The 22,193-nt window shown below is 38.8% G+C and overlaps 1 protein-coding gene across 4 annotated transcripts; it reads right to left on the bottom strand.

The window, feature by feature from the left end:
• Nucleotides 1–752: 752 nt before the first annotated feature.
• LOC126855260 (protein drumstick) lies at nucleotides 753–21,971 on the bottom strand. Of its 4 annotated transcripts, none has more exons than XM_050602733.1 (5): nucleotides 21,878–21,956; nucleotides 20,936–21,256; nucleotides 20,233–20,332; nucleotides 7,469–8,117; nucleotides 753–4,018 (listed from the first exon to the last, which is right to left on the bottom strand). In XM_050602733.1, exons 4-5 carry the CDS (start codon nucleotides 7,696–7,698, stop codon nucleotides 3,943–3,945), a joined length of 306 nt encoding a protein of 101 aa, XP_050458690.1. In that variant the 5' UTR covers nucleotides 7,699–8,117; nucleotides 20,233–20,332; nucleotides 20,936–21,256; nucleotides 21,878–21,956; the 3' UTR covers nucleotides 753–3,942. The 4 variants fall into 4 exon arrangements, with proteins under 4 accessions (XP_050458690.1, XP_050458693.1, XP_050458692.1 ...); XM_050602736.1 differs by having other exon boundaries at nucleotides 753–4,572; nucleotides 21,878–21,954; XM_050602735.1 differs by having other exon boundaries at nucleotides 21,228–21,295; nucleotides 21,878–21,943.
• Between the last annotated feature and the right edge of the window lie 222 nt (nucleotides 21,972–22,193).

The following is a 22,193-nucleotide window of genomic DNA, read 5'->3' as shown; positions in this document are numbered from 1 at the left end:
TAGAATATATATATATATAATGACGGTTTTATCTCGCGTCTCATTTTTCGATCACTCATTCTTTTCATAAAAATATCCTATGTATTTTTAATCTGCTTTAATGTGCACTTATTATGTTTTTGCACATCAATTGGATCAAGATATATACCGTTAATTGTCGGTTGACTTATTGTGACAAGAAGGATGGTTTCATACAAGCCGCTATTTCACGCCTGCGGGAGATCTGTCTTGATCAGGATTGCTACTCTCTTCTCCGTCTCCTTCTTTCTCGTCCTGTGTGCTGGCATGGCCCGTCGCTTAACTCGCCGTGATTTGCGTGACGACCGTTTCTGAGAGCGATCCTCAGGAATGAATTATCCCGATAATTTCTACGATTGAGTCATCTTATAGCTCTGGCCTCAAACGAGATGCAGATTAATTGTAAGTCACAGTCGTATAATTTGTAGTATAATTATCCTGTATTATGAGAGATTCTCATTATACACCGTGTGCACTCGAGAAAATGATGCAATGCCTCTAGACGAAATGAGAAAAATCTTTCGTAAATTACAAGTAAACTCAGTGACTATACACATATTGCGAAATTCGAAAATTGTTTACAAAAAAAAAAAAAAAATGGCAACGGAATTATCTCAATCATCGCTGTACGATGCGACGATGCAAGATACATGTAGAAAGGACCTTTCGAGCATTGACAATTGAGATTTTAACGTGCAGGAAATTAATAAAAAAAAAGGAGCACGGGCGAGATGTAGCGTTTTACAACTTGGCGAATTTATTTCTAGTCCGTTGTGGAGAGTGGAAATTTCCCACTAATACAATACTATGTGCGGAAAGCATACATGAAATCATCGTCGCGCGCCTATCATATTATCTCATCTCTCTCCAAGAGACAGAAACATGAACCTTCCTAACGGGCCGACCGTGCACCTCCGGGGTTGTGTGTAAAGCTAGCGATACATGCATGGATATCGATGTGTGGCAATATATAATATACTATAATGCAATAATTTTAATATTATAATAAAAAATAAAATAACATTATTATCACTCCTATTATATCGCGTACAACGGAATGCAGCTCTACGCAGCTCTCGTGTGGCCTATCGGCGGCTACAATACAGAATGACTAAGCGCTATATTTCGATAACATTCATAAAATAATAATTAATAATAATAATAATTAATAATCAATATAATATAATAATAATAATAATATTAAAGACGCAGTAAGATGCGCAATTTTTGCAAGCTATGTACAAAGTACTACCGCGATTTCATTCCACTAGGGGGGGAATCGAAACAGAGTTAGAAAGAAAGGTGAAATCTTGTGTCTGTACTCTTCGAAGCTACATCGTGGATCTTTTCATATAAATTCGTTCTCATATCGATCACTATGCGAGTTTTTCAATTAGCTGAATGGCAGCTCTCGATATTCTCGAGATACCCTAGCCCAAACTCATACGCATCTTGTTATTCATTACAGATATTTTCTCTCGTGTTGAAATGAAAAATATTTAGCGATATAAGAAAATGTATATGTTTTTATAACCAGATTCACGTAAATTTCTTAATCCTCATTAACATACATGTCCCTCCTCTCCCAAACGCTTTCTCTCCTTTTAATATACAGTTTAGAAAACATGCCGCACAAAATATATTAAATTCAATGCACGAAAAATATATTTTTTACAGTGTATCGCAAGGAACGCGAGTCGAAAGATGATTAGAGCGAATGATTAAAACGACAGTAATAATTCATTATCATAGTGTAAAAATTTCCATATTTTTAAGATATTCTAAATCTTTTGTAGATATTAGAGAAGAAGGTAGGAATATAAGAGGCAAAAATATATGTATATGTAAAACAAATCTGGAAATGTGACTTTGTTTCATTCGGAAAAAGAAATACAAATATCTAGTCTTGTGTATAAAATTTGCATTTGCGTTTACATCGTCGAAATGCGAATGAAATTTCAAATGTCGGATAACATAAAATCGACGATAAATAAAATCATCGATATATTCCCGTTCGACTCTTTATACGCTTTATACAGATAAACGTCTTGTATTCCTACCGTTTCCTCGAGAAACGAGAACTGAAGGTTTCCGCCGTTTACTCAATACATATTCAAACACGATGATTATATTTGTGCTCGCCACACGCGCACTATCCCACACGGTGTACTCGCGTTTAGCGTCCCGCTCGAGAGAAGCAAATGGGAATCGGCCATCATCCACCTACACCGTGTCGCTTATTCGCCGACTTCCAAGCGGATATCTCTGTCCATCTATCGCGCAGATTTCGCGTTTTTCGAGAGTGACACTTTATCCCGCGCACGGGCTTAAATAAAAAGGAGGAGAAAAAAAAAACACGGGACGACATATACATAGAAAAAGAAAGAGAGATACGATCGAGAGACGCTCGGAGAATAACGGTTGATCCTTATTCCACTTGAGTTGGTCGCTTGTCTCGGCCGGAATCGAAGAGACACTTTGCCGAAGGTTCACCCACTTGGAAACCGATCTCAGCTGACTGGTATTTGCGTCAGCGATACCACCTTGTGTGTACCACGTGGACAAGCCAAGGTTGTCCGGTCGTGGAACAATCTTCGCGACAATCTCGGTCCGCTCGCGCGAGCGATTCCATTTTGCGTTCTTCCTCTGCGTGGATCATCATCAGCGCGAGATTATACGGATTTTCTCAACGGGGAAGCCAAGTAGCTCTCCGCGGTTGATTACCAGGTGGTGAGGTGAGGAAGACGTCGCTTCGGGCCTGGGCGTGGTCGCACGGTAGCACGCGAGCAAACGAACACGAGCGCATCCTCTGACCGGCGTGTTCCCGTAGAGAGCTAGTAGGTAGGTTATTACGTAGTCCAATTTAGGACGTTAGCCCGAGGAGGGCTGCGAGCAACAACGCGGCAGCTTCCGTTATGAAAACGCGGGGGAAAGTGGATCGTCTGCTTGCGGATTCTTCCCCAGTTTGCTCTCTCGCCAATCATCGTGTAATCAATGAAGAATCATTTCCTTAAAGTTTCCTTGATCGATAAAAAATATCGTGTGTATCTTTTTCATTGTCTATTGTGAAAGGATCGCGGAAATTTTTATCGATTACAATGTCTCTAATTAAAGATAGTGCATGTATAAAACAGAAAAAAATATTTAAGATGCGATTTAAATTGATAAGTAAATTATTTTCCGGTAGCGTCGTATCTGTCTTTCTTTCTCGTATAATATGAATTCTCGAATTATGCACGATATGTTGTCCCTTTAATCGCACGCAACGCTAAATTTTCGAGCTATCTAAATAGCTTAATCGGGAAAAGACTCCCGTCATCGATCCAATCATCCCGCATAGATGAAGAAATTTTTAATTAATTTCGTACGCTTTGAACATTTTGTCGATCGCATTTTACAAGATAATATCAGTTACCCATTCCAACTTAACTTGGTAGAATTATGCAGCAAGTTTAGTGAAATTGCTCGCTTCTTCGTATCCCAGGTCGCTGCCATCGTTTATGAGTCTGCGACGGTGCTTCGTGTTGGTCGGGTTGCGACGATTCTCTTCGAAGATGTTTTTGACGTCTGGGTGTAGGCTCAGGGGATACAGGAGGATGAGAGAAGCGGAAAAAAATCAAAGAAGCGTGGACGAACAAACTAAAATGCGAGGTTGGTAGGCGAGGTGGTGATAATAAAAAAAAAAGAAAAAAATATTAAAAAGATCGATGGAGCTTCGCGGTTCCCCTGCTGTTCGCAGAGACGGGCTCTTCATCTCCGGCAAATATGACACGTCGTCGCCGACGGATCGACGGCGGAGGATTATCGCTTTAATAAAGGAGGAAGATCAGGATCAATTGGTGGATGAGTAAGTATATAGCATTCGATAGAGAAAGAGAAACGCGCGTCTACGGGAATTTAGGATAATAGTTGGCCGGATGGCTTCTAATACCTAGAGTAGCCATTTGAATAGCCATTTGAGTAGCCGTTGGAGCCCTTGTAGGGAACAGAGTGTATGCTCCTGGAACAGAGATGGTCGAAATCGGAAAATGAGGAAAGTACACACTTCCCGGGATGGACCTCTCGCTCTCTTCTCTCTTCCCCCCTTTCCCTTCTCCCATTCTCACAAATTCTCCTTCTATCTATCAATCATTCCCGCCGCCTCGTTAGAGCCGTGGAATCCGTGCGCGCCGTGTGTTAGTTAAAGAAATAGCCAAAGGAAAAAGGTGGAAAAAGTCATAGTATAGAGGGTAATAAAAATCGCAGACAAAATAATGGAAAAGGCAGAAGAAGAGAAAGAAGAAATATTCATGCCGGAGCTTTTTCTGTGGTGGCGGTACATATAGTTGTCGATCGGGGGAAAAAGTGCGGGTGATCAAGAATGAGAGAGAGAGAGAGAGAGAGAGAAAGAGAGAGTGCGTGTAGGTTGCAGTTTATCATTGTAGGTGCAATTTTTTAATTGTTGTCTGTTGTCTGTTGTCTATTGTAAAATTGTTCATGTTGCTGGCGTGTGCATTTTGTGTATGTGTCAAGGTGCAGGAGGTTCAGAGAGCTCCCGCTCACCGCCACCCACATCTACAACAGAACAGAAAACAAGACCACCGCCGTTACATACAAGGTATCCATTAGTATCCACCAGTATTGAAGATTTATTTTATCGCTTGCTCGTTCAAACGCTCTTGCGCGCGCGCTCGCTCGCTCGCTCGCTCGCACGCTCGCGCGTTCCATGCGGAGGCAGAGCATTATTTCAGGCTGATTTATGGGTCAGACCGATCCTATACCAGGCATGATATGCTTGCGCGCCGCATATCAACTATCGACGTCGTGGCCCGTAGGCGCCGAGAGAAGAAGTGCAAAGTTCGCGCGGATTCTTCTCGCCAATAGATACATCTTCTCTCACCGCCAATTCTCTCACCTCCAGCGGAGAGGCGGGTGAAGGTGACACGTTGCAACATTACAAGGCTATCGATGCGAAAGGTCAACGCGGTAGCGGCCTCCTAGTCGACCGAACCGACGCTTTTGACCTTCTCGAGGCCGACACCGTGACCGCTTATAGCGATAGTCGACTGATTCTCTGAACACTATTGGAAAATTTGACCTAAATTTTACAAATGTGTTTCAAACGGCCTATATAAATATTTCAACACAAAATGAATGCAAACTTACAAAAGTAATTTGAAATAAATTTTGTGTAAAATCAACATATTTTTAATAATAAAATAAACTTGAAAAAATGTTATTGATGGTCTATAATCACTCTCACTTCTATTGTAGAATAAAATTAACTTTTTTTTTTCTGTAAATTTTAACAGATAAATCTTGTCACTAATACAGAAGATAACTATTGTGTAAAATTAAAGATATGTGCACATTGTGTTATTTTTTCAGTTTAATAATTTAATAATTTAACATTTGAATTTAATTAACAAAACGGCAATATGTTAAATATTTAATACAAAAATTTGTATTGGTTTATTTTTTAATAAGAAAACACAAATTTTCCAACAGTGTAACTTTTTCAATCGTATCTTCATCGAAACTTGATAAGAGAATCGATAAAATATAAAACAAGTAACTTTGCGTAATAATAAAGCTTCTCTTTCTTTGTCGACGGAGTTTTATATAGAGAGATCACTTTTAAAAATTATATTCCATTAAAATTTCTCATTGTGCCGTTTTCAAAACTATAAAATCCTCCTCTACTGCGACATAATATCGTCATCACCTTCTCTCTGACGTATACCTAAATTAATTTTACGCTCGTAAAAATGAGTCATATAGTCGCATCTTTTCTCCGTGACCAGTCATATCTTTAAACTAACGTATTCTTTTTTTATTCGTTGAAATTTTCCTTTTAACAACAACGTGAAATATATCTTTTAACATAAGAAAACATTACTTTAAAAAAATACCATTTATTAGAAACAATGGCGTTCGAGTGAATGGTCTGTGTGTCTCTCTTTGTGTATACTTTCTTTGTTTATTTTATATATACCGTATTTTCTTATCTTATTGTTAGAATTATGGCACCTTTTACGATCGAAAAAGTCCAGTAAGTGGAAAAAAACATGGTAAATTCCGGTTTTTATTGTCCCAAACTTTCTCTAATGCAATAAATCATTATAGTTTAAAAAAATGAAATCAAAATAATATTAAAGTCTTTGAATTCAAATTAATATATGAAATATTTAAAACAAAAACTTTAGAGATATAAATGTTATTAAATTTTATATTAATTTTTAGTTTACAAATAATAGTAATAGTATAGAAAAAAATTAAAAATTTTCATCGACATAGATCTGATTCGCATTTCAATATCTAACAAAATTTAATTTATTATATTTGCTACGTCAATTCCTAATATCTATTAAATTTTATATATATTTTGAGTAAAGCTTAAATTAAAAAACACTCTCTCAATTGATAAATATAGATTTTTTCATTTATTTTAACATTTTTAATAGAGAAGACCAGTTTCTATCAGTTTTTCCGGAAAATACCGTCGGCTTTTACCACTGGCATGAATTTTATCCAAAAATATGGAATTTTTTTAACTCTGCCTCTTACGCATGGAACGCTTTGCGAGTGTCATTAATTAATCGAGTATATTAACACATCGTGAGACGTTTCCGTGAAATATTAATTCTCTCGTATTCGACGTATCTTTAATTCACTGCACAAAACTATTCGTTCGCGATTCTGTCGCGTCAAAAGATACTCGACAATGGATCGAAGAATCGACAAGTTTCGAAGTGACTCACAAAATGAAGTACCGACTTCACTGATCAACCGATCGTTTTTCTCTTTTCTTCGACTTTACGAAAGGTCGAACCGGTGACCCGACCGGTTTCCTCGAGGCGCTTACGTCGAGTCTTAGCTTAAAGCTTACGCGCGCGACTAAGAATCTTTATACATAATACGCGACGCTGAAAACTTCGAGTTACTTCTTATCGAAATACCGATCGATTACAACTCGGCACAGAAGCGAAGTAACATTCGTCGATATGAAAGAGGAAAGAAAAAATACTTAATCGCGATAAAACGATTTCCACGATAGTCGATGACGCAAAATCTAACGATTTTTCGAGTCCGTTGACAGAGCCCTGATCGAATCGGTCTCCGTCGCGCAAAAACGTCTCCGATGCTTCCAATTATTCTTCTCGCGAATGCGAATCACATATTCACGATCACGATATTTCGTAGGAACATCCACCAATGTCACGGATATGTGTCCCTTGGAATCGCCCGTACACTCGAAAGAGAACGATCCCTTGTAAAAGACCCCCTAAAGGGTCCTATCCCTTGGAGATCGTGGCGATTGATCACGGTGATCGGATCGCGCATGTCCCGTGCAAGCGCGCAAAAATAAAAAGAGAGACGAAATTGAGAAAAAAAAAATAAAAAAAAAACAACTATCAGTACGAAACGAGGAAAACGACAAAAAAAAAAAGAGGATAAAACGATAGTGTACCTGTGCTGCTTGAGATTGTCCTGCCGTTTGAAGGACTTTCCGCAGACCTCGCAGGTGAAGGTCACGTCGTCCTTATGGCTGCGCTCATGGATCATGAGGTTGTAGGGCTTCGTGAAGCGCCGCTGGCAGTACTTGCAGACGAACTCTACCGTGCACTTGGCGCGCATCTTCTGCCGCCGGCCGAACTCCCTGCCGTGCCCCTCTGTCTCCATCGGCATTATCGCGAACATCCTTATAAATTCCCACCGCTCCTTCTCTTGGTCGAGAGTCTCTGTCTTCTCCTTTCCCTCCTACCCGTCTCTCGTTCTCTCTCTCTCTCTCTCTCTCTCTCTCTCGCTCTTTCTCTTTCTTTCTCGCTCTTCTCTCGCCGACGCCCGGAGTTACTCCCACCACTTTGTCTGTCTCCCTCTGTCCTCTTTCTCGGTACGTTCGTTCTCTCTCTTTCTTTCTTACTCTGTCATGTACTCTCTGTCACGTTATCTCTCTCAGTCTCGCATACAGAGACTTTCGTACGCTCTCTCTCTTTTTCTTTTTATCTGTCGTTCCTCGATTCGCTCTTCTCCTCCCGCATAAAGCTAGTCTCGAGCGCGGCTGATCTCCTGGGAGTGAGATCACTGCTTGTAGCACGGCGCGAGAGGATCCTCTCTGCCTGAAAAGAGCACAGAATCGATGATTCCTTCGATCTGACTCGCGCGCCTCGAGACGGAATCGCCCGCGTCGCGCGGAGCAAAGTATTCGCGTATACATATATCTTTGACGATGAACCTACGGCGCGAAACGCCCTTCTACGAGCAACGGGTTAGTAATGTCTCGAAGCAGCTTGTGTAAAGTATTTTGCATTCCTTATCGAAACGCGTAGGCGAAAGAAGGTGCGCGTATCGATGCGCCTCGCGCGCAACGTCTTCCATCGAATTATTCGCTCGATATTTTATTACAATCACGCTTAAAACTAATATAGGAGGGTAGAAATGATTTTGCGAGACAAGCCTGTTGCGAGACATACTTGATACGAATCAAAATTGAATAATTTTCGATGAGGAAAACGATTAATATGCATCTTAAATTCTGTATTTGCACAAAAGTAAATTAAAACACATAAAAAGTCAATTTAATCGATGGGTAATAAATAAATTTGAAAATTCATAGAATTTGCAAATAAATATTAAATAAGCTTTGTCGTTTTTTCATCTTACTTCAATTTGTACAAGTATCTTTAATTTGATATTTTAATTCTCTATTCTGCAAAATTGTACTTGCATAAAAACTATATTATATGATTTTTACATTTTCAAATAAAGTAGAATTAATCCACCATTAAATGTCTCCTTTGCATTAAATATTTAATATAATCACAATTAATTTTGCGAAATTTTTGTGAAATTAAGATTATTTATATTATATTTACATTTAATATTGTATATAAAAATTCTCGCTTTTATTATTTCTGCAAAAAATACGGTAAATAATTATATAAAAAAGAATATGAATAAAAAATTATTTTTCCATTGATGCTTTTGCTGAATACATAATTTAAATTATCGCTCCTGACGCGTATTTCTCCGGAACATATTTCAATTTTAATCGTCTAATTTTATACAAATTTTATTCACACGAGTATGCTCGAGATAAGCGAGAAAGAACGCGCAGCAACAGGTGCTAAATTTGCGAATGCGATATCCATAATTTTTATTCATCACCCAATTTTGTAAATAATTTTATGATAACATTTCGAGACATTGCTCGAAGAAAAACACACACGAAAACTATTAATACTTTTATGCGACCGATGTGAGCTATTTTAAAATTTTTAAGAATTTTTAGAATTTATAAATAAGGTGTTATATAAGATTGATGCGAAAAGAACTATAATTTGCCCAAATATTTATAATTATATTATTTTTTTTTACTTATCTTCTCTTTACATTAAACAAATGTTTTCTACTGTGTGATGAATTTTTTCAAAGATATCATAAAACCGAGTGAAATTCTCGACTTCTTTGTGAGCAATTTCTTACATCTTTGACACATTTATATGTAACTTTCAACATTATTACCCTTGAGATGTCTCTTAAACTTCGGAAATAATTTGAAGTCTGATGTAAGCCAATTCCACACAGAAGCCACACATTTTCATGCGTCGTAAATTATAATTTATTTTACTTTATCGTTCGCCGTATAAAAAAAGAAACACAATAAATAAAGAAAAAAAAATAATTATTAATTTTTCTCTTTTTCTCTGTTTTGAAATTCGTCGAGTGATGCAAATGAAGAAATCGGAAGAGGAAAGCTCTTAATAACACGGCTGGGATCAATGTGCGTTTAAAAAAAAAAAAAGAAAAAAAAATAGCCCGAAGGAACCAATGGCGGCGCGCGTAACCGTTGTTACGGGAGCCCCCTCGCTCGGTCTCGCTACCGGGTTCCGCGTATTATTAAACGCACGGCGCACGCTCGAATAAAGTGGCGTGTCCGAATGAGTAATATAAGCGTGCTTGGGCGTAACCCAGATTGGTTTAAGCCGTGGACCCCTAACGCGGCGGCGGAGCCTAACTTGGAACTGCGCGTTACACGCGACGCCAGCACCGCGCGTGTTCTATAAAAAGACTGCCGCTTCTCTGTAGAAAAACCGCGCTTTTGTCATCGAAATCGGATGACTTGGCGTAAAAATCGTCGCCACGATATACGCGAGGTAGCAACGATATTCGCGCTATCGCAAAAACGCAACGGCTCGTATCATTTTGTCGTCTCGGGGGAGGTGAAAACACAAAAACTCGCGGTTAAGCATCTACTTTTGTAATTTTTGATAATCTTATTAATCGCATACAGCATTTTTGTTCAAGTAGAATATAATAGCTATAAGGAATAATATTTTATCTGAAGAATGGAAATTTTCCTGCCATTTTCTACCTCAATTTTCTCATGTTTTTGTGTGTATTTTGAAAGATTTCAACAGGTTTAATTTATATAAAAATTAAATTTCCACTTTGTATCTGAAATAATTTGAAAAATGAGCGATCTACTCGAAGTATCAAAACAAATATTAGATGGAAAAGTGAAGGTGGAAAAAAAATTTTAACTTGATACGAAAATATCGATTTGCTCTTAATATGACGTTTCCTTCCCCCAAAATTTGATCATTATTTCTTGGAATCGCGCAAATTTATATTAGACCTTTCTGTCGCGAGATATCGATATACGTGAAAATGAACGATACACCACGGCTACTACATGGCAATCTTGTCGAAGAGTTATGAGGTCGCGATACGCCTGTATTACCCGAGACGGAAGAGACACATGTGGCAGGAACAGGTTCTCACTTTGCGCGCGAGACGAGGTTAATGAGTTGTGCGTTAATGAGTTGGGTGCTGAGGAAAGCGACATTTAACCGTGTAAACACTCAGGTTTTACATTACACAGGCGCGCGCGATGATGCGGCACGCAAATAATCCGTTGAAGGCGATGATAAATGGATCGCGTTCTCCGATAACCGCCAAGTCTGCGTCTGAGAATTCGACCGCGATTAAAATAACAGAGTTAGGCGAATAAAGAGAAGCGATTATTCCGAGTCTTGATACTTTCTGGAGGAAAAAATAAAATAAAATTGCGCGCGTAACGAGATATAAGATGAGTAGCATCGAGAATAATGACATTTCTGCGACAAGAAGGCAAACATCCGTGCCGGTTTATTATGTTTTTGCCTCGCGAGAGCGTGCGCGGTCACCTCCATTTAATGGTATGATAATGTACGATAATGTATGATAATGCGATATTTATGTAGACTGGCAGAAGACTCGTGAATAGACGGAGGAGCCTTTTGATATGTACGCGAAGCTACGATGCGAAAGTGAATTTTATTGTGCCAAGAGGGGGGGGGGAGAGAGAGAGAGAGAGAGAGAGAGAGAGAGAGAGAGAGAGAGAGAGAGAGAGAGAGAGAGAGCTTGGAATAATCAGGTGGGACTTCTCCTTTCGCAACGTGAACGGAATATCGCGCGATTAGGTATGCGATTGAAAAAAATTTTGCGCGATATAATTTTTGCAACGAATATCAATCAAGTATCTTTCCGCTGTAATTCGAAATAATTATAATGAATAAACAGAGAGTTGGATTTTTAATAACTGTCAAAGAGTTTGTTTAATAAAGTAAAGCTAATGCATGCGTCCAAGATGGGCCTAAATATTTTTTAAATACCGTAACATTCTCTTAGATACATAAATATGTAATGAATTTATCGACACATCTTTCTAACAAACTAAATTGGGAAAAATACGCAAGGGATCTGAGAATGATGAAAGATGCGACGCTATATGTATATTTGCCAGTCTCGCCGTCTTGGAGGGTTAAAATTGAGAGAAACCCGTGAGCCGCAGTCGCGGGTGCCCTTTTGTTCCTTTCGCGTCGCGGTAATACACGAAGGGCGGAGTGGAACAAGAAGCCAAGCAGAGCCAATCGAGGTGGAACGAAGAGAGGCGACCAACCCGAGGGGCTGCCGACTCGATATACGTGCGTGCACTCGTTCTCGCGTGTATGGAGAAATAAAGGAAGGAGCGGTAGCCCTCGCAGTCGTTCGTTCGTTCGTTCTCCTCGCCGCAGCGTGGAAGGCCGGTAGCCAACCAAAGAAGAGTCGCTACTGTGCACCGCCCTACCGCCGACTACCGGTTTTCGGCGGCCAGTCGCTACCGCACCGCGGCCGGAGGAGAAGTCCACCGAGAGCGGATGGACCACACCCTTCCTCACCTCCCCCTCCTAACGCGAGACGTATCACGGAACTCGCGGCGGGTACGCGGACGATCTCACGCGCAAGGGCGTTTCTTCTCCGAGAGATCGTTCCCTATCACGCGGGAAGATTCGCGGCGGCTGCGAGGGAAAAATGGTAGCCCGACCCACCACGGATGGAGTTGAACTTGAAAAATTTCTACTAGAGATTTAAATATTAAATTCTTTGAATAACGAGAAATATATAAATAATATCAAAATTAATCGATACAATTTGATTGACAAATTTTTTATTTAACGTTTGATTTGTGCTTTAATGAAACTTATGCTTATGGCTATTGAATCAGAATAAAAATGATTGTTTACATGATGTAAAATATAGGATACACACTTGCGAACGTATTCATAAAAAAAAATTGAATATAAAAATTGTGACAATTTATGAGAAAGAGAAACCATTCAACGACTAATCGAAATGCAACAACTACCGTGCACCGCCTTACGAATCTACTATTAATTTCAAGTTGCGAAGCTCGAGATATGCGAACAAATATGAATCACACGTGTTCCCACCCGCTTAATACCTCATGCACGCGAGTGAAAAATGTGTGAAAAAATTCCGAGAGATATATTCAATAATACAGATATCTCCCTTTCACTCTTTCTGCAAATGATTATGTTGGAGATTTATAACGCTATATGATCTATTCTCTCTCTTATTGTTAATGTCATTTCGAATGTTATTAAAATAATAATGTTATTACGGTACGATTGACGTAGATGTATGTACGTTTACTAAAAAACAATTAATTTCTATCTCAAATTTAAATTGTATAATTATAGATTAGAATATGATTGACATTATACTCTCTATGAATTAAAATTATAAGTAATAAATGAATTGACTTTGACTTACCGAGGGATAGGAGAAATGCGAGTAAAAAGTTTGTCCTCGAGCAGTAGTACTCTTCCGCGAAGATAAATCTGTAAGGGTTTCGGCGAACGAAGAAGAACGAAACTCGCGAAACGCGTCTAGACTGAACTGCGTGAAAGATAAAGCGCGCGTTAGAGCGAGTATATGGCGTGTCACGCCCCGCCAACAGTAAACGTGTTACTTAAACGGGACTCCGGTGACTCGTGAAAGTGTTGGAAGATGCTGCGCGTGTGTCTTCCGGGCTGACAGGTCTGGACCGTTTGGGTGCGCGGCGTCGACTGAAGCTTCGTTTGGCCGGTCGGTTGGCTGGTAGCCCGAATAGGTAGGCACACCAGAAGACGGTAGGACGCAGTGTGTAACCGCCAAAGGTCTCCTCGTCGTCGTCGTCGTCGTCGTCTCGCTTCTTCTGGTTGGAGGACCGGGAGACACCTCCCTACCGAACCCACTCACCGATACTCACCAGTTGTCGTTCGTGTGAAGGTAGCCTCCCTCGATTCCACGGGGAACGTCCAGGATGTTCCTTCCTCGACCTCGTTGCGGTGGTAGAGGTAGAAAAGAGGCGGCTGAAGCGGCGAGGGAGGAAGAGGGAGAAAGAGGTGAAGGAGGAGGAGGAGGAGGAGGAGGAGGAGGAGGAGGTGGTGGTGGTGGAGAGAAGGAAGCGGAGGAGGAACGGGAGCAGAGAAGAAAGAAAATGAGGGAAGAGGGTGAACGTCGGCGGGTGATGTCGGTAGAGAGAAAACGGCAAGGACCGATGATAAAGAGGAAGAGCCGACGAAGAAGGGAAACAAGTGGTAGCGCGCGTCTTGTCCCGGCTCTGCGTGCGTCCTTGTCTCACCCAGACCCCGAATAGCAGCGCGGTTATTCACAAATCCTTCGTCGACGCAGCTTCCTGAGCTCCCGCTCGAGTACCCGCTCTTCACCCTCCCCGCTTTCCCCACGACTGTCCCCTAGCGTTCAATTGCTCCCTCTCTTCCACGCACCACGGATTCTCGGCATCCCTACCACCGCGACCGGCGTCTGGGCCCGCCCTCGTAACCGCGAGGCGAGAGCATCCCTCTTCACCCACGCCGAGACCCCTTCTGGTCTATAATCTCGCATATCTCCCCTACCCTTCTCTTCGAGTATTCGAATACCGCCGCTTCCTTCCGTCTTCTATCCCGAAAGGATACCCCCCGCGGGGGCGGTAGCTAACCTCGGCCGTAAAGGCTACGAAGGTAGCGCTCGTATCCAAAAGCTAGAGCCACTGACTCTTGCCGGCGCGCGCGCGTTCCATCTACTCATCTATTTATCTACCTGTGCATAGGCCTGAAATGTCTTGCCGATCCATTCATCTTCGGAGAAGAATCTTTGGTTGATATTTTTCCGAATAAACGTTGCGAGCTATTTCATCTATTTACGCGCAAAAGCGAGGCGACGAATCTGCGATTATCGCGGAGAGAATTTGCGGACGCGAGAACGCACTTCTTCATTTCTGCCGCGGTAGGAAAGACCGGGAGAAAGACAGATTTAAAGAAGACGCGAGAAAGAGAAAGAGACAGATTGGTGGTAGACACAGAAGGAGAGACTTCGCTGACGATGAGAAGCAGATAGTGTGGGAGAAAGTGGAGGTGGAAGGAGCGTGCAAAAGCGAAGAGCGGGGGCTGACACGATGCCGCGGGGGTTCCCAGGGCACGTGGGAAATGCACAGTAGTCGATGTCAATCCCCCCACCATAGGCGGCTCACTCGGGCCCCGCCGGGCCCCACCACGAAGTCGTCGGCAGAGTCGGAGAGCCATCGCCAAGATTCCGGGCGCCGCCCATCGAGATCCTGCGGTATCGCTTCATTGGACAATCCCAATCCGGACGGGACGATCGCGCGCGCGCCTCCCTCGCGCGGAATAATCGGGTGGTGGAAAAATTCCACGGCGACCACGAGGACGACGAGGACGACGATGACGACGACGACGACGGCGGCGACGACGACGATGGGAAGAGGAAGAGGACGATGAAAAGGAAGAGACCGATTGGTAACAAAGGCGAACGCCGACGAGCCTGGCATGCGGTAAACCGTACTAGACTTGCGAAAATGCATCGCCAAAGATGGAGAGATGCATCGAAACGACAATAGGGGAGAGTTTGAAGATAATAGTATTAATTGAGAATATATCTCTTTTAATGGAGAAATTTTGAATGGCAGAGGGTATCTTTCATATAAGCGGCGTAGAAATACATATTGATTACTGTAGAAATTGTATTGACACGTCGAAAGTAAATGTAACTGCTTCGATACAAAATAATGATGTGACGAATTGAGACATCGATAGCCACAGATTCAATATTGCTAATTATATTGTTTTCGTACGTTTCTGCGCAAGCGTATATGTTGAATTTAACTTGATTGTATCGTAATGCAATGTTTAAGTGAAGCTAATAAGTTTTTGATTTTTTCGTTGTAATTAAAAAAAAAAAACAAAAACATTCCATGCTTTATAACGCAATTTTATTAAGTTGTGAGATAATTAACTTTTATATGGCAATGTTAAATCTCGAAAATCTCTTATTAATTATTTATAAGAGATACTAAATTAATTATGTATAAACACATGACGTTGAGTATTTAATATAAATTTTAAATTTCCGACAAACAGTCTTTACAGTGTGTGAACGACACATATTTCCATTTTTAATAGAAAGTAACGTAAACTTTAATACAAAAGAGAATTTTTAAATTACATTAAATTGTTTTTTCCTTCCCTTCTTTCTACCTACATTTTTCTCAATAATAATCCACAAAAAATTTTAAAAGCGAAAAATTTGTTGAATTTTGTCACATTTTTTTCCTTTGGATCATTATATTTCTTAAAATTATTTCTATTGCAATTAACATTGTATTAAATAAACGAATAATATATGTATATCACCCAAAAATGATAAAATAATAAATGTAAAATAATAAAAATGTATGACGCACTATAACTGGATCGATACCGAAAAATAATAATCATTGAAAAGAATTTATGAACATTGTGATTCAACTCATTGACAATTACAATCCTAAATAATTCAAATTATCATAACGTTTGTCATATTTTCCAATAATCACACTGCTTCCTCAATCCGATGTATTCTAATAATAAAGCTTTCTTTTTACGAAAACTCCAAAACGCCTGACCGGTGTTGGTTCAAATTTTTTTCCCAACTTTACGTTAAGTTAGAAGCGGTGGTCAACAAATACACGCAGAGATCCAGATATCTCTCTTGTCTAATCAAAAGTTCGAAAGTTGTACGGAGAAGTCGCGTTATCTTGATATTCAAGATAAAAAAAGAAAAAAAAAGAGAAAGATACGACCGTGCGTATTCGGTGATCGCGCGGATCACAGAGAGGCCGCCGCCTCTGTTGGCGCAGGAAACGGAAACTGACGGAAACAAAGCCTCGGCAAATAGACGGCATCTCTCACAGGGGGAACGTTACGAGAGCAAATAACGCGCGTCCTCTCGCTATTGCTCTCTCTCGCCTCGTCGGTCTCGCGACAAATATTGTCACGTCCGCGGTAGAGAAGGAACGACAGCGGCACCGTGTCTCGTCTTCGAGGGGCTCTGACAACCGATAGATTAGGGGGCCCCGAGGCCGTGATACCGTATAAACGACGTCGCCGCGAGAGATAACCACCGAGAACCGATTACGATAGATCTTGTGTCGAATTAGCAGGTATAGGTAGGTAGACAGGTCCGAGCGTGAGAAATCGCTTGCGCCGATCTTAAGATAACGTAATCCGAAAGAAAAATTTGTGAATGGAGCCCCGAAAGTGGTGGAACGCCCCCCCTCTTCCTTTCTGATCGTGCGTTGCGAATGCGAACGGAAAGGACAGCGTGAAATTTTTTCTTTCCGAAATCATTTTTCTGATGCATTTGACAAAGTGACAGTAGCTACCGCGAGACTCGGTACAAACGACAGTTTAAGAAGTACCAATCGTATCATGGTTTTTTTGCAGATTTAACACCAACAATCGATTTTATACTTTAAACGTATTTATATAGTTGTATAATTTTTATCTTCTTTTAAGCCACACAGAACGACATAAACCAATTATTTCTACTCTACAAGATATTAACATAATTTATTTTGATTATATTAATTAATATAAAAATAAACTATATTATATCTCTACATGGAAATAATCAATTTAATAATTTCTATATAGCTTGAAAAAGCATGAACGCATGCGAAATTCTAACCACTAAATTAATTAATTAATATATTTATTATATTAATTTAATTAGTCTCACAAAAAGCATTATATAATAAATAAATACAAATCATATAGCGGGATATGTTTAAAAAAAAGAGATATATCGAAAAATCATGCAAGTGAATATTCTTTTAATGAATTGCTTTTAATAAATAAATGCGTTGTGGTTCGCGCAAAGTGCTTATACCTTATACAAAATATAAAACATCGGCAAGAATTTGTCACGGATTCTAAGTTGTCGACTATATATATATATATATATATATATATATATATATATATATATATATATATATATACGATGATAAGTATGCCCCTCCCCCCCAGTAATGGCGGTCACATCAAAGCTTTACTCGCGTTCTTCGTCGGCGTGAAGTCGCAGCTCGTAGATACGCGGATGTGCCTAATGGAAAGGTGTGTGTGTGTGCACACACGACAATGTTTCATATCACTTAGTAATCGTTTGACAATCGTTTTGTGAGCGTGTACGAATTTTGCGTTCTAGAATTCTAGGATTACGAACGTTAGTCGAGAGAGACGCTGTAACAGCTTTAGCCATCGTTTCAATAAAGATAGGCAGCGTCGAGTTTGGAATGCTTGGACTAATTTCTGAGGCTTCTTTGACAAATCTTGATAATGAACGAGCAAAAAAAATGCACAGACGAGTTGGAGAAATCTTCTTAAGAGAATCTATTACATTTTCTTTATAATAATAATCCGAAGATTATTTAATTTTTTAATCTATATATATATATATATTTTATATATTTATATACATATAATATTAATTGCATAAAATAAATTTAACAGTCTCTCTCTCTCTCTCTTTCTCTCTTTCTCTCTCTTTCTCTCGTTATAAGAGAAAAAGGGAGAAAGAATTTTCCATTACAAATTGAAATTCTCTTCCAAGGGTTTTGCTTCTTTTCTTCACATATTTGATATTCGAGAACATTTATCCAATTATTACAGAAACTATGATGATTTCATATTCTATATTTACGAACGCAATATACGTTACTTACTCTAGAATCCCGGATTTACCAGCTTTTATTACACGTTATCATCTGCGCACTTGTTTTCGCGAGGAAAAGCCGTTTACTATAGTTAGAAGGATTAATTAGATATTTTCAGTTTACTCAAATTCTGCATATCATCGCCAATTTGTATTAGATAGAAAATTGTTCAATCTTTATGTAATCTTATTCATTCTCTCTCTCTCTCTCTCTCTCTCTCTCTCTCTCTCTCTCTCTCTCTCTCTCTCTAATTTAGAAAAGCGTTAAAAGAAATGTTTATTACAATCGAGAAATTGGTATTTTAATTCTAAACAAAATTACGATAAAGTCACATAGATACATATTATTGAGATTAATTTACATATTGAAAAATTGAAAATAAAAATATTTTAGTAAATTTTGCAAAAATTTGAATAAAGGGAATAATGCACAAATATTAAATTCTCTTTTTTTCTATTTTTTTTTTTATTATTTTATTTTATCTGATTTGCTTGAAAACAAGCAACTAACTATAAGTATCTAACTCCATACTTTAACAAATTTTAATAAAGTTTCTTTAGTCTTTATAAAATATTATACAACCCTGTTAAGCGTCAATTAAAAACTAATCCGTAATGACACGTTTATGTTTTTAATTGTGGGATTGTTTTAAAATTATATCGTTATGTTGAAATTTTAATATTACAAGGCATACTCGAAAAAATCAGTGTGAAATTCCGCTAATGATAAACGGACGACGTTGTGAGCGAGACTTTACCCCAAGGTTTGAAGAGGCACCGGAACGAAGAGTTCGCTCGCATAATGGGCATAGGACGAACCCAAGAAGAATCATGGACTGAAGCCGCACCTTCTGCTGGCCACGTAAGTATGCAACGCGCACACGCTATAATGCTACGCCCGCAAATGTACGGGCGACGTAAGATTATTGCGACCACCATAATGCCGGACGCGCAAATTCGACCTCTTCCACAATGGCATCGTCTTATAGATACGTCCGCAGTCATGTTACTTTTGATCCGTAATAATCTAATCGCATTCTGACTGGAATAAGAGGGCAAAAATGCAAAAAAATTTTCTACGAATTTTGTATTAATATATGTATAATTTAATAGCCCGATTATATCAGAAATGTCACGAATGACAAGACAGTCTCGTTAAAAAAATTGTTTAGATCTTTTTCGAAACAAAATTATATCACGGAATTAAAAACTCGATGCACAAAATAATCGCAAGTCTCAAAAAAAATAATCTTCTATTGAAAAAAAAAATGTGCGCGCTTGTAAACTGTGCTGTCAAAAAATTGGGCCTGTCATTTCCGATAAGCTTACGCGAGATTTCGAGACATAAACGTAAAAAGAATATTTTCTCCTGCATTTATGCCAAATAAATAAAATATTATTCGGTCAAAGGGAGAGAGAGAAAGAAAAAGAGAAAAAGAATAGCTTCTGAGATGCTCGATTCTTTCTTGGGCAACTTTATGCTACATCTCCGATCTTGGAACACGCGAAGCAATCAAGTAACCCGTTGACACATCCGTTTATACAGTGTATACATACACGTGCGTAAAGCAAAGCGTGACGTGTGTCGCTCGCGCAGGAATTTGCCTTCGCGGCTTTACCGGATTTACCGAGACACCTCGTGAAACACGCCCATGTTTGACTTAGCTTTTGAGTTACGCCGAAATTTTCACAGAGCTCGCCGCCGTCACACAGAGAGACCGACGCGACGCGACGCGGGGGAGGGCGGCCGAAGAGGAAGTGGAAGTGACACAGCGCGAGGATGTGTTCGTATAGGACTTATCATTTCGTGTAACGACGGCGGGGCCGCGCCCGATATGTACAGACGAAATAGATTGTTTGTCGATATTTTTTACTCACCACCTCCTTTTCCCCCGCCATAAAGCCGTCTGCGAGCGGCAGAGCACGGCTCGTAAAATGTATGAGCCGAACTGCCAGCGGTACTCTCTGCACGCTTTATCTGTAATAAACAAACTATCTTGTACATATATATATATATATATATATATATATATATATATATATATATAATTAGCTCAATAATCGCGCTCGTTTCCGATAAAGATGAAAATTCGCTCAAAAATTTCTTTCGATATTTTTGCGCTAAATTTCTTAATCTTATGTGAAAAATAAAAGTCTTGTTTTCTTTTCCCCTTTTAGATTAAATAGAGACTCTTGTCGCTCGTATAATTACTTTAACGATCGGCACTATTTTCCATCAAAATTGGAAATATCTCGGTTTTGATACAAACAGAGTATATATATTCATATATATATTTATATTACATAATATTGTAAAATAATACTCTGATCTTTATAATACGATAAAAAAAGTATTTCAATGAAAAAAAAATGTAATAAATATATCTATAAACTATATAATCTAGCAATTGGACAATGTAAACGTGATATACATTTTGTGTATTAATATTTTTATATGTTCTGCTACATGAAATATTCAAATTCTCCTTTTTGTTTAAGGGGAAAAGAAAGAAAAACGCAACGCGCGCACAAAGTTGAAAGACACATCGCGGAATTATCTTATCTTTGTTTATTCACTTACATGCTGTTTGAACCATAGTGCACGGATGGTTCCCGTCAAACAGAATTCTCTTTTCTTTTACAAAAGATTAAGATAACGTAGTGGACATTGTCAATATGCTTTAAGTTGCTTAAAGACACGCTTAAAGTTTGCACCTTTAGACCACCTTGAATGCTAGCGATGTTTCTTTCAAACTATGAATATTTATATCTTCAAAAGTTCACGTCTCCCCCTTAGACTTTCTCATGAATCTAATCTAAATTGTGCAAAACCATTTCTTCGCTCTTTCTCTCTCTCTTTTTTATATTCATACCGTGTGTCTGTAGAAGCTATCCGCGCTATCTGTCAAGAGCATCAGAAGACAGAATGAAAATCTAGCAGCTGATAAATCCAACATAATCGTTGTATTGTGTAAAATAAAAATATAGATTATTTTTTCCTTATTTTATAATGCAAGTATTAATCTAGTTATAAAATTATTAATTGTTTTGAAAAAATTCATTTTATAATCTCAAATTATTAGCTGAGTGAGAGATAAGTTAAGTTACCATTGTCGGTAACATATCTCTAGCAGCATCATCTCTTTAGATAAGAAGAAATTTCGTGCTTCAGTCGATATTTCGATTTTTACGCGCTGTATATGTAATGTATGCGTGAATTATTTTGCCAAATCAAAAAAATTGGTTACAAAAAAATTAATATTCAAACTGATTTCTCATGCTCTATAATAATAAATTCGTTTCCATATAATTTTCAGCTATTCAGAAAAGTTTTATGCAATTTACTAAATCGAAAATGAAAAATTTACTCGAATTAGAAAGAAATTTGTCTAGGCAATTTTATAATTTTTGTGTATATAATTATTATTCAGATAAAAAAGAAAGTTGACATAATGGAATCTTTGTTGATTTTGTGTTTATAAGAAAAGTTTATAAAATATGTATATAAGTTTAAATAATGTACATGAGTTTGAATAAATATTGAAGCACTATTTCACCAGAGAACGACACGTCTGATCTATTCCGCGACTTGTTATCGACTAACTCCGTGAGACAATACCTCGGGAATACTTGATGTAAGAAAAAAAGAGAAACGTAAATGATAGGCAAGGATAGACAACAAAACGTAAACACAAGCGTGACTTCGAGAATATTTTGTAAGAAAGAGTGAGAAACATAAATAAACAAGGATAGACAATAAGAAAGCAGAACGTAAACATAAGCGCGACGCCTCGGGATAAATTCCATTACATGAAGCAAAAAATATAAGTCTTTATAGC

Source organism: Cataglyphis hispanica, chromosome 15 (genome assembly GCF_021464435.1).
Source record: "Cataglyphis hispanica isolate Lineage 1 chromosome 15, ULB_Chis1_1.0, whole genome shotgun sequence".
Taxonomy (NCBI): domain Eukaryota; kingdom Metazoa; phylum Arthropoda; class Insecta; order Hymenoptera; family Formicidae; genus Cataglyphis; species Cataglyphis hispanica.
The sequence above is the reverse complement of the archived record's forward strand: the minus strand, read 5'-3'. Positions and strand labels throughout refer to the sequence as shown.

Bases quoted from the DNA above. Each gene is read 5' to 3' on its own strand.
- LOC126855260 (XM_050602734.1), bottom strand. From the start codon at position 7,698: ATGTTCGCGATAATGCCGATGGAGACAGAGGGGCACGGCAGGGAGTTC. The intron at 4,019-7,468 runs GTACACTATCGT...TCTCTGTTCCAG, and splicing joins GACAATCTCAAGCAGCACAG to GAGCATACACTCTGTTCCCT.